Here is a 12645-nt window from a genome sequence, read left to right on the forward strand (position 1 = left end):
TATAGAGACCACTACAATTGTATTTTCCCCCAACAGATAAACCAGACAAACCTACAGGACCAATTGTGATTGAAGCTCTATTGAAGAACTCTGTGGTGATCAGCTGGAAACCACCTGCAGATGACGGAGGCTCCTGGATCACCAATTATGTGGTGGAGAAATGTGAGGCCAAGGAAGGGGCTGAATGGCAATTGGTGTCTTCAGCCATCTCAGTGACAACCTGTAGAATTGTGAACCTCACAGAAAATGCTGGGTATTACTTCCGGGTTTCGGCTCAGAACATGTTTGGCATCAGTGAACCTCTAGAAGTCTCTTCAGTTGTGATCATTAAGAGTCCATTTGGTGAGTACAACCTCTACAGATAGTCTTCCTATAGCAAAATTCCATCTGTATGTAAAACTTTTTTTTTTTTTTTTCAACAGAAATGACTTTTGGAAGGAGACAGCAAAGATTCAGCTAAAGTACAAGTGTCTTTTATGTCACTTGAATTTTGCTGATCTAAAAGGGCACATATATACCCTCTCCCCTTCTTCTTTAAAAAGGAACTTTCTGTTTTGATAAGTTTCTTAGCATAAAGTAACCAATTTCATTTTTCTGGATTAGCTATCATTAGTAGAACTTTGGGTTCATAATATTTTATTTTATTTTTTTTTTAAATAAGCTCTTCATAGAGCTGTCTGTTTCACCTGACGAGGCAAATGCTTTTTCTTTGTTTTAAACAGAAAAGCCAGGTGCCCCTGGCAAACCAACTATTACTGCTGTCACAAAAGATTCTTGTGTTGTGGCCTGGAAGCCACCTGCCAGCGATGGAGGTGCAAAGATTAGAAATTACTACCTTGAGAAGCGTGAGAAGCAGCAGAACAAGTGGATTGCTGTGACGACAGATGAAATTCGAGAAACCGTCTTTTCAGTGCAAAACCTTATTGAAGGTCTTGAATATGAGTTCCGGGTGAAATGTGAAAACCTAGGTGGGGAGAGCGAATGGAGTGAAATATCAGAACCGGTCACTCCCAAATCTGATGTCCCAATTCAGGCACCACACTTTAAAGAGGAACTGAGAAATCTAAATGTCAGATATCAGAGCAATGCTACTTTGGTCTGCAAAGTGACTGGTCATCCGAAACCAATTGTGAAATGGTACAGACAAGGCAAAGAAATCATCGCAGATGGATTAAAGTACAGGATTCAAGAGTTTAAGGGTGGCTACCACCAGCTCATCATTTCAAGTGTCACAGATGATGACGCCACCGTTTACCAAGTCAGAGCTACCAACCAAGGAGGGTCTGTGTCTGGCACTGCCTCCTTGGATGTAGAAGGTAAAAACACATCAGTAGACATCATTTTGGTACAAGATTACATATTATTAATGGGGGGGGGGGCACTCTTATATAGTTTTGGGTGTTGCTAAATTATATTTTTCCTTCTTTTGTTCTGATACAGTTCCAGCCAAGATACACTTGCCTAAAAATCTTGAAGGCATGGGAGCAGTCCACGCTCTCCGAGGTGAGGTAATCAGCATCAAGATCCCATTCAGTGGCAAACCAGATCCAGTGATCACCTGGCAGAAAGGACAAGATCTCATCGACAACAACGGCCACTACCAAGTTATTGTCACAAGGTCTTTCACATCACTTGTTTTCCCCAATGGAGTGGAGAGAAAAGATGCTGGTTTCTATGTGGTCTGTGCTAAAAACAGATTTGGAATTGATCAGAAGACAGTTGAACTGGATGTGGCTGATGTTCCTGACCCACCCAGAGGAGTCAAAGTTAGTGACGTGTCACGAGATTCTGTGAACTTAACGTGGGCTGAGCCAGCTTCTGATGGTGGCAGCAAAGTCACCAACTACATTGTTGAAAAGTGTGCAACCACAGCCGAAAGATGGATCCGGGTAGGACAGGCCCGAGAAACACGTTATACCGTGATCAACTTATTTGGAAAAACAAGTTACCAGTTCCGTATAATAGCAGAGAATAAATTTGGCCTAAGCAAACCTTCTGAGCCTTCAGAACCAACAGTAACCAAAGAAGACAAGACCAGGGCTATGAACTATGATGAAGAGGTAGACGAAACCAGGGAAGTTTCTATGACCAAAGCTTCTCACTCTTCAACCAAGGAGCTTTATGAGAAATATATGATTGCTGAAGATCTTGGGCGTGGTCAGTTTGGAATTGTCCACCGTTGTGTTGAAACATCCTCAAAGAAGACATACATGGCCAAATTTGTGAAGGTCAAAGGGACTGATCAAGTTTTGGTAAAGAAAGAAATTTCCATTCTAAATATAGCTAGGCACCGAAACATGTTATACCTCCATGAATCATTTGAAAGCATGGAAGAATTAGTTATGATCTTTGAGTTCCTATCAGGACTTGACATATTTGAGCGCATTAACACAAGTGCTTTTGAACTTAATGAGAGAGAAATCGTAAGCTATGTTCGCCAGGTGTGCGAAGCACTTGAGTTCTTACACAGCCATAATATTGGACACTTTGACATTAGACCAGACAACATCATTTACCAAACAAGGAGGAGCTCCACCATTAAAATCATAGAATTTGGTCAAGCCCGTCAGCTGAAGCCAGGGGACAACTTTAGGCTTCAGTTCACTGCCCCTGAATACTATGCACCTGAGGTCCACCAGCATGATGTTGTCAGCACAGCCACAGACATGTGGTCTCTTGGAACACTGGTGTACGTGCTGTTGAGTGGTATCAATCCATTCCTGGCTGAAACTAACCAGCAGATCATTGAGAACATCATGAATGCTGAATACACCTTTGATGAAGAAGCATTCCAAGAGATCAGCCTCGAAGCCATGGACTTTGTTGACCGGCTATTAGTGAAAGAGAGAAAATCTCGCATGACAGCATCTGAGGCCCTTCAGCACCCGTGGCTGAAGCAGAAGATAGAAAGAGTCAGTACTAAAGTGATCAGGACATTGAAACACCGACGCTATTACCACACCCTAGTCAAGAAAGACCTCAACATGGTTGTGTCTGCAGCCCGGATCTCCTGTGGTGGTGCAATTCGCTCTCAGAAGGGAGTGAGCATTGCTAAAGTTAAAGTGGCATCCATTGAAATTGGCCCCATTTCTGGGCAGATAATGCATGCAGTTGGAGAAGAAGGAGGCTATGTCAAATATGTATGCAGAATTGAAAATTACGATCAGTCGACCCAGGTGACTTGGTACTTCGGTGTCAGACAGCTGGAGAACAGTGAGAAATATGAAATCACATATGAAGATGGAGTGGCCACCATGTATGTCAAAGACATCACCAAATTCGATGATGGTACCTACAGATGCAAAGTAGTCAATGACTATGGTGAAGACAGTTCTTATGCAGAGCTCTTTGTCAAAGGTGTGAGAGAAGTTTACGACTATTATTGCCGTAGAACTGTGAAGAAAATTAAGCGCAGAACAGATGCCATGAGACTCCTGGAAAGACCACCTGAATTCACCCTGCCTCTCTATAACAAGACAGCTTATGTGGGTGAAAATGTCCGGTTTGGTGTAACCATAACTGTCCACCCAGAGCCTCGAGTAACGTGGTACAAATCAGGTCAGAAAATCAAACCAGGTGATGATGACAGGAAGTACATATTTGAGTCGGACAAAGGTCTTTACCAATTAACAATCAACAGCGTAACCATGGATGATGATGCCGAATATACCGTTGTGGCAAGGAACAAATACGGTGAGGACAGCTGCAAAGCAAAGCTAACTGTAACTCCACATCCACCTCCATCAGATACGACCCTCAGACCCATGTTCAAACGGCTACTGGCAAACGCAGAATGCCAAGAAGGCCAAAGTGTCTGCTTTGAGATCAGAGTGTCTGGCATCCCCCCACCAACGTTAAAATGGGAGAAAGATGGTCGGCCACTGTCCCTTGGGCCTAACATTGAAATTATCCACGAAGGCTTGGATTATTATGCTCTTCACATCAGGGATACTTTGCCGGAAGACACCGGTTATTACAGGGTCACAGCCACAAATACAGCTGGATCCAGCAGCTGCCAGGCCCACCTACAAGTGGAACGCCTGAGGTATGTCAAACAGGAATTCAAGACAAAAGAGGAGCACGAACGACATGTGCAGAGGCAGATTGACAAGACCCTGAGAATGGCTGAAATTCTTTCTGGCACTGAGGCGGTGCCGCTGACGCAGGTCGCCCAGGAGGCGCTGAGAGAAGCTGCCATCCTCTACAAACCAGCCGTTAGCACCAAGACCGTGAAAGGGGAATACCGGCTTGAGACGGAAGAAAAGAAGGAGGAGAGGAAACTCCGCATGCCTTATGAAGTACCGGAGCCACGCAAGTACAAACAGACCACCATAGAAGAAGACCAACACATTAAGCAGTTCGTGCCCATGTCTGACATGAAGTGGTATAAGAAGATACGGGATCAGTTTGAAATGCCTGGGAAGATTGACAGAATTGTTCAGAAGAGGCCCAAGCGCATCCGCCTTTCAAGATGGGAGCAGTTCTACGTGATGCCTCTCCCGCGCATCACCGATCAATACAGACCTAAGTGGCGGATTCCCAAACTGTCCCAAGATGACCTTGAAATGGTGAGACCAGCCCGCCGGCGCACACCTTCTCCCGATTACTACTATTATTACAGACCCAGGAGACGTTCTCTTGGTGACATCTCCGACGAAGAATTACTCCTGCCCATTGACGACTACCTGGCGATGAAGAGAACAGAGGAAGAGAGGCTGCGTCTTGAAGAAGAGCTGGAACTGGGTTTTTCAGCCTCACCCCCGAGCCGGAGCCCTCCCCGTTTTGAGCTTTCGAGTCTGCGTTATTCTTCCCCACAAGCTCATGTCAAGGTGGAGGAAGCAAGAAGAGACTTCAGATACTCAACCTATCACATCCCAACCAAGGAAGAGACCAGCACAAGATACGCAGAGCTACGGGAGCGGCACGCCCGCGCCTCGCACAGGCAGGCCCATCAGCGGCAGAGAATCATGGCTGAGAGAGAGGACCACGAGCTGCTGCGGCCCGTCACCACCACCCAGCGCCTCTCGGAATACAAGAGTGAGCTGGACCACCTGGCGAAGGAAGCAAAGTCTAGAAAGAAATCAAGACGCCAGAGAGAAGTGACAGAAATAACGGAAATCGAGGAAGAATATGAGATCTCCAAACACACGCAGAGAGAGACGTCCTCCTCGGTGTCCAGGCTGCTGAGACGCCGGCGCTCACTGTCTCCCACCTACATCGAGTTGATGAGGCCCGTATCTGAGCTGATCCGGCCGCGGCCACGGCCAGCTGAGGAATATGAAGATGAAGAAGAAGAAGAAGAAGAAGATGTAGAAAGAAGGTCTCCTACCCCAGAGAGGACTCGTCCACGTTCCCCCAGCCCTGTGTCTAGTGAGCGATCACTGTCAAGATTTGAGAGGTCGGCAAGATTTGATATCTTTTCCAGGTATGAGTCCATGAAAGCCGCTCTAAAGACTCAAAAGACATCGGAAAGGAAGTATGAGGTTTTGAGTCAGCAGCCTTTTACACTGGACCACGCGCCTCGAATCACGCTGAGGATGCGTTCCCACCGGGTTCCCTGCGGCCAAAATACACGTTTTATCTTAAACGTTCAGTCAAAGCCAACTGCTGAGGTCAAATGGTACCACAATGGTGTAGAACTCCAAGAGAGCAGTAAGATTCATTACACCAACACCAGTGGGGTCCTGACCCTAGACATTCTGGACTGTCATATCGATGACAGTGGAACATACCGTGCTGTGTGCACCAACTACAAAGGTGAGGCTTCCGACTATGCGACCTTGGACGTCACAGGAGGGGATTACACTACCTATGCTTCCCAGCGCAGAGACGAACAGGTTCCCCGATCTGTCTTCCCTGAGCTGACAAGAACAGAGGCCTATGCAGTTTCGTCCTTTAAGAAAACATCTGAGATGGAAGCTTCCTCTTCCATCAGGGAAATGAAATCATTGATGACAGAGACGCGGGAAAGTCTCTCCTCCTATGAACACCATGCGTCCGCAGAAATGAAAAGTGCTGCAATCGAAGAAAAGTCGCTAGAAGAAAAATCCACACACAGAAAGATCAAGACGACCTTGGCAGCAAGAATTCTCACAAAGCCAAGGTCCATAACCGTCTATGAAGGTGAGTCTGCAAGGTTCTCTTGCGATACAGATGGTGAGCCGGTACCAACAGTGACATGGCTGCGTGGGGGACGAGTCATAAGCACTTCTGCCCGCCACCAAGTGACCACCTCAAAGTACAAGTCAACTTTTGAGATCTCTTCAGTCCAGGCTTCAGATGAGGGCAATTACAGTGTGGTGGTCGAGAACAGCGACGGGAGGCAAGAGGCACAGTTTACTCTGACTGTTCAGAAGGCCAGGGTTACTGAAAAGGCTGTGACATCACCACCGAGAGTCAAATCCCCGGAGCCTCGGGTAAAATCCCCAGAAGGAGCCAAGTCTCCAAAACAAGTGAAATCCCCAGAACCAGTGACTCCTCACCCCAAAGCTGTACCGCCCACAGAGACAAAACCCACACCAACAGAGAAGGTTCAGCAGTTGCCAGTCGCTGCCCCACCTAAGATAATTCAGTCCTTGAAGGCAGAAGCCTCTAAAGACATAGCCAAGCTGACCTGTGTGGTTGAAAGTAGTGCATTATGTGCAAAAGAGGTCACCTGGTACAAAGACGGCAGGAAACTGAAGGAAAATGGGCATTTCCAGTTTCACTATTCTGCAGATGGCGCCTGTGAGCTCAAAATCCTCAACCTCACCGAATCTGATCGTGGAGAATACATCTGTGAGGTTTCTGGTGAAGGTGGGACTTCCAAAACTAACTTCCAATTTGTGGGACAAGCCTTTAAGAGTATCCATGAGCAGGTGTCAAGCATATCAGAAACCAAGAAAGCAGCTCCAAAAACTGCTGAGCCAACAGAAACCAAGAAAGCAGCTCCAAAAACTGCTGAGCCAACAGAAACCAAGAAAGCAGCTCCAAAAACTGCTGAGCCAACAGAAACCAAGAAAGCAGCTCCAAAAACTGCTGAGCCAACAGAAAGCAAGAAAACTGAACCCAAAGCTCCTGCGCCAATTTCCACAAAACCAGTAATTGTTACTGGTCTGCAGGATACCACTGTTTCTTCAGACGGTGTTGCTAAATTTGCAGTTAAAGTTACTGGAGAACCCCAGCCGACTGTCATTTGGACAAAGGATGGAAAGGTAACTGGTTCTTAAATGACCTTATTTTCTTAAAAAAAAAAACAAAGAAAATTAACCCTGTTCCTTTTTTCCCAACTCCCAAAGAAAGTTAGAGTAACTCAACTTTTTAAAATTCAAATCACTTGCATTCCACAGGCTATATCACAAGGAGGTAAATACAAACTCTCTGAAGACAAAGGAGCATTCTTCCTAGAAATTCATAAGACTGATACTTCCGACAGTGGACTTTATACTTGTACAATAACAAACTCAGCTGGATCTGTGTCCTCTAGCTGCAAATTAACAATAAAAGGTAAGTTGGCTTTTATTCTTACCAACAGTTTTCAGAAAACTATATTAAGGAGACATTTCTAAACATGCTTGCTTACACACACACAAAGTATTAAAATAAAAACTGTTTTACAAGTTACAGAATACCATTTGTACACAAATGTACAAATATACATATTTGAAGTTAGGATATAATTTACATTTATTAAGTGCATAATCGTATGCAGTGTTATATAAGAGTCCCAGATATTATGTAAGATTCCTGCTCCCTGTAATGTTTAAGAATGAATAGTCAGGTGAATATACCAAATGGTACTTCTTCCCTAAAACTTCGCTCTTGCTAATTTTCCAAAGCAGTGGAAAGTTAATGATACAGTCCAAAGCTGTATCAGTTCTCCCGATTAAAATGAGTTTGCCTTCATCTGAATCTTCTAAAACATAATTAAATTGTTTTAATCAATCAAAATCTCCTAAATCCATCCATCTCCTAGATCCTTTAACTATTCCTTTCAAAACTTTTTCCCCTTAAGCCACAGAATTCATTCTTCAATTTAGTTTAGTTTAAATAATCATTACACTGATCTCGAAAGTCACGCATGACAACTTTCCAAGATCGGGGCTGAGAAAGTATCAAGTATTACCTACACTGCATGCATAAGTCAGTATTTTTTCTATGTGTGTTACTTGCAGAATCCACAAGACAAAAGGGTAGGACCGCTTTTCCATTCAATTTGCTTTATGGAGCTTTCTTTTTCAGTTGTAGAAGACACTGAGATACAGAAGGTATCTGCACAAAAGACCTCCGAAATTACGTCCCAGAAGAAGGCATCTGTCCAAGAGGAAATTTCCAAGAAAGCCCTCATTTCTGAAGAAATCAAGAGGTCAGAGGTAAAATCGCACGAAAAGCTAGCCCTCAAGGAGGAAGCTTCCACAGTTCTGATTTCCGAAAAAGTCAAGAAATCAGAAGCCACCTCCCTGGAAAAATCTGTTGTCCATGAGGAAATCACTAAAACATCACAGGCATCGGAAGAAATCCAAACTCATGCTGAGATCAAAGCATTTTCCACTCAGATGAGTATAACTGCTGGTCAGAAAGTGACTTTGAAAGCCAACATTGCTGGTGCCACTGATGTGAAATGGGTACTGAATGGGGTGGAGCTCAGCAATTCTGATGAGTATAGATACGGCATCTCAGGCAGCGACCAGACCCTGACCATCAGACAGGCTGGTCCCAAAGACGAAGGGATCCTCACCTGCATCGGCAAAACCAGCCAAGGCATCATTAAGTGTCAGTATGATCTGACCCTAAGCAAAGAACTCTCAGATGCTCCAGCCTTCATCTCACAGCCCAGATCTCAAAATGTTAATGAAGGACAAAATGTTCTCTTTTCTTGTGAAATCAGTGGTGAGCCATCGCCTGAAATCGAATGGTTTAAAAACAACCTGCCAGTAAGTTTAATTATGAATGTTACTGAAGAGAACTTTCAATACTTTACTCCTGAAGAGCTCAAAGAAACACTTATTTTTTTCTCTTCTTTTTAGATTTCTATTTCTTCAAATATCAGTGTAAGTCGCTCCAGAAATGTATATTCTCTTGAAATCCAAAATGCATCAGTAAGTGACAGTGGGAAGTACACAATTAAGGCCAAAAATTTCCGTGGCCAGTGTTCAGCTACTGCTTCCTTAACAGTCCTTCGTAAGTATATCTTTACCACTTTACTTACTTGCTTAAGGCCATCGTATGGTTTTGTTTTTTGCTTTTGTCTTTCTGAGCACAGCAAACTCTCAGGAGCCTCTTTAAATACCATGTGTAAGAGACAGGCTTCCTGTGTGAATTCATTCTTAACAGCCAATGTTTCTTTACAGCTAGATAGAAATATGGATACATTAACTTTCAAAGCAAAGCTACCAGCTGTCCTGTTACATGTATTTTCAGAATGCACAGTATAAAAATTGTTTTCTATATGATTAATCATTTTTTTCCTAGTGATTCTAGCACCTGCATGAAATGTAATAATAGAAATATAAGGATTCGTTTCTGGGAGACACTGGGCTAGCTCTTGACAACTGTATGTATGTATTTGCTTATGCTTTCACAGCAGATTGTTTGGGTTATGTTTCTGTGTGTGCGTGTCTAAGTTTCCATTTCTGCAAGTCAATGTCAGATGTCACAAATTAACCAGATGTCACTGATGTTCACTGTGTATCTGCTGTGCTCCACAGCTCTAGTTGAAGAACCTCCCAGAGAGGTAGTATTGAGGACAAGTGGTGACACGAGCTTGCAAGGAAGCTTCTCGTCTCAGTCAGTCCAAATGTCTGCCTCTAAGCAAGAGGCCTCCTTCAGCAGTTTCAGCAGCAGCAGCGCTAGCAGCATGACTGAAATGAAATTTGCAAGCATGTCTGCCCAAAGCATGTCCTCCATGCAAGAGTCCTTTGTAGAAATGAGTTCCAGCAGTTTTATGGGAAAATCTAGTATGAAACAACTGGAAAGTTCAACTAGTAGAATGCTTAAAGCAGGCCTAAGAGGTGAGCAATCCAATTATTGGTAGAGGTAGACAAGCCTAGTAGCATGGTAGAATCTTTAGTACACACGATTCAGTAGAATGCAAGTTTTTATTTCTTTTCAGTGATTCTAAAAGGTTGTTGTTGTTGTTCCATAAAGGAATTCCACCTAAAATTGAAGCTCTTCCCTCTGACATCAGCATTGATGAAGGAAAAGTTTTAACAGTAGCCTGCGCTTTTACGGGTGAGCCTACCCCAGAAATAATGTGGTCTCGTGGTGGAAGAACAATTCACGATCAAGAACAGCAAGGGCGATTCCATATTGAAAACACAGATGACCTGACGACTCTGATCATCATGGACGTACGGAAACAAGATGGTGGACTGTATACCCTGAGTTTAGGGAATGAATTTGGATCTGACTCTGCTACTGTGAATATAAATATTCGATCCATTTAAGAGGGCCTGTGCTCTCACACTCAGACTCATTCTTAACCTTTCCCAAATGATTCACATGGACTAATCTTTCTATCTTTCTGATCTGTAAATACTTAAAAAAAAGAGTAGTTTTGTATCAACTTAAATGAGTCGAAGTTCAAAAATAATACATTTCAGTCTTTTCATAATTGTTGACCTAAGAAGATTACACATTTTCTAGTGACATGTACATACTGTATATAGCCGAATTAACGGTTATAAAGTTTTGTACCATTTATTTTATGACATTTTACACTGTAACTATTGAAACTAACTGTTGGTAGGAGAAAGTTTCTTATGGAACGAATACCCTGCTCAACACTTAATCAATCTTTGTGCCTCAACATAATGTTGATGTCTAAGTATGCCTCAGTGGGTCGAGGAATTCCCCATTGAAGATGTCCTATCCACCGAAAAATGCTGTGCACATCACCCGATATGCACTGATACTTATGGAATCAGAAATGTAAGGCATTGGTGATGTTTGCATTTACCCTCCTGTAAGCAACACTTTAACGTCTTACGTTTTCTCTGATGATGTCACACTCAAAATTATCATGACTTAAATATTACCAGAACAAAGTGTAACGGCCAACACTTTGTTCGCTCATTTCACACTGTCTCTGACCATAGAGAGTGCCTGGGTAGCTTGGAAAAGTAACATCACCTGGCCATCCCCTCAGTTAACCAAGTTATTCATGCATTCCTATGCCAGAGCAGTGTCAACTCTTGGAGGTTCAGGGGTGCAGCCAACGCCTTCGTGTGGTAGTTCTAAATTTAAACCAGAAACTGGGGCAACTAAGCAATGAGCCACAGCAAAAAATAAAGAACAAAATAAAGCTGTCGTTAAATTTAAAAACAACAAAATATTACTAACTGCCCAAAATATCAATTTGATGTAGTTCTTTTCATGCACGTTTAAATTCAATTGTTAGTTATAATTGTTGGACCTCCTTGAGATAGTAACAACAAAATAAAGCAAGCTATCTGCACCTCAAAATGTGTGGCTGGTTGTTTTCTGTGAAATTCTGTGGTTGGGGCGGTATGTGCCTTTGAAAATCACAGAAATGATCATAGAGAAGAAAAAGCAACTCAAGTTCTCTACAGCAAATATTTAAATTATCATGTTGAATGTACTCAACGATTTTTTAAAAGCACAGATATGATTCTCATGGATAAATTTATCCCCAGAAGTTAACAAAAATCCCCCAAAATAAGAAATCTTCTAAACATATTATCAAGAAAAATATTTTTAGAGGGACTGATTCAACTAAATCCAAAGGTACGGGAACATCAAAAATTCACAATATTTTGTGCAAAGATGAGCAAGATGAGATAGACCCTGTCCCTTAAGAAACATATAGAAGAGAAAATGACCACTTCAGGGGAAATGATCAGCTGTGCAACTGAATCCATTACTGACTACGGTAGCTCCAAGCTGAGACAGAGCAAATCAGTCTTCAAAGCTGAAGCACTCTTTTTTTTTTTAAGAACTCGTTTTAAATCATATGGTCCTACCATGCTTTTCAAAACAACTGATCTATACTTAATAATAAAATACCTAGCACCAGAAAAATCTGTATTTATCCATCTCAATTAGATAATCCTAATTGTAAACCTATACAGTTGATTCTTTGCCCAAATTACCTCCTAAATGTAAATATAAGCGGCCAAAGTTGAAGCAAATGCACAGTCAATTCCTACTCCCCAAAGAAGATCTTGGGTCTGCATTAGTTTATTCAGCAAATATTCTTTCTTAAGGCTTCCTTGGTGCCTCAGCCGCAAAAGAATTCTCCTGCCAATCCAGGAGACTCGGATTCAATCCCTGGGTCAGGAAGATCCCCTGGAGAAGGGAATGGCAACCTGCTGCAGTATTCTTGCCTGGGAAATCCATGGACAGAGGAGCCTGGTGGGCTACATACAGTCCATGCGGTCACAAGAGTCAGACACGACTTAGCAACTAGACAAAAACAACTGCAACAAATTCTTTAAGTCAGATTTCCCAAAAGCAGACTCTAGCTGTTTGAGGGACTGCTCTCAGAAAGAAGGAAGTGAGGGGAGCAGAGCAGGGGAAGAAAGATAAGCAAGAATGTGGTCTCGGCAGGAGCTTCAGCCCCATTCCATAAGTACCATAGTTGGTTCCACCTGGGAACAGGGATGCAGACCATCTGGATCCCCTCATCAGTGGCTACATGCTGTGAGC

The 12645-nt window shown here is 43.0% G+C and overlaps 1 protein-coding gene across 16 annotated transcripts in view; it reads left to right on the forward strand.

Annotated features, from left to right (window-relative positions):
• The window catches only part of TTN (titin), a 276446-nt gene extending 265004 nt beyond the window's left edge, over positions 1-11442 (forward strand). For all 16 annotated transcript variants that reach the window (XM_055572076.1, XM_055572078.1, XM_055572080.1 and 13 more), the window contains 8 exons: positions 37-342; positions 723-1316; positions 1441-7193; positions 7329-7485; positions 8221-8912; positions 9006-9159; positions 9687-9989; positions 10126-11442. In XM_055572076.1, coding sequence (XP_055428051.1) covers positions 37-342; positions 723-1316; positions 1441-7193; positions 7329-7485; positions 8221-8912; positions 9006-9159; positions 9687-9989; positions 10126-10424 — 8258 coding nt within the window. In that variant the 3' untranslated portion in view covers positions 10425-11442. The remainder of the gene's footprint in view (positions 1-36; positions 343-722; positions 1317-1440; positions 7194-7328; positions 7486-8220; positions 8913-9005; positions 9160-9686; positions 9990-10125) is intronic.
• The last annotated feature ends 1203 nt before the right edge of the window (positions 11443-12645 follow it).

Source organism: Bubalus kerabau, chromosome 3 (genome assembly GCF_029407905.1).
Source record: "Bubalus kerabau isolate K-KA32 ecotype Philippines breed swamp buffalo chromosome 3, PCC_UOA_SB_1v2, whole genome shotgun sequence".
Lineage (NCBI taxonomy): Eukaryota > Metazoa > Chordata > Mammalia > Artiodactyla > Bovidae > Bubalus > Bubalus kerabau.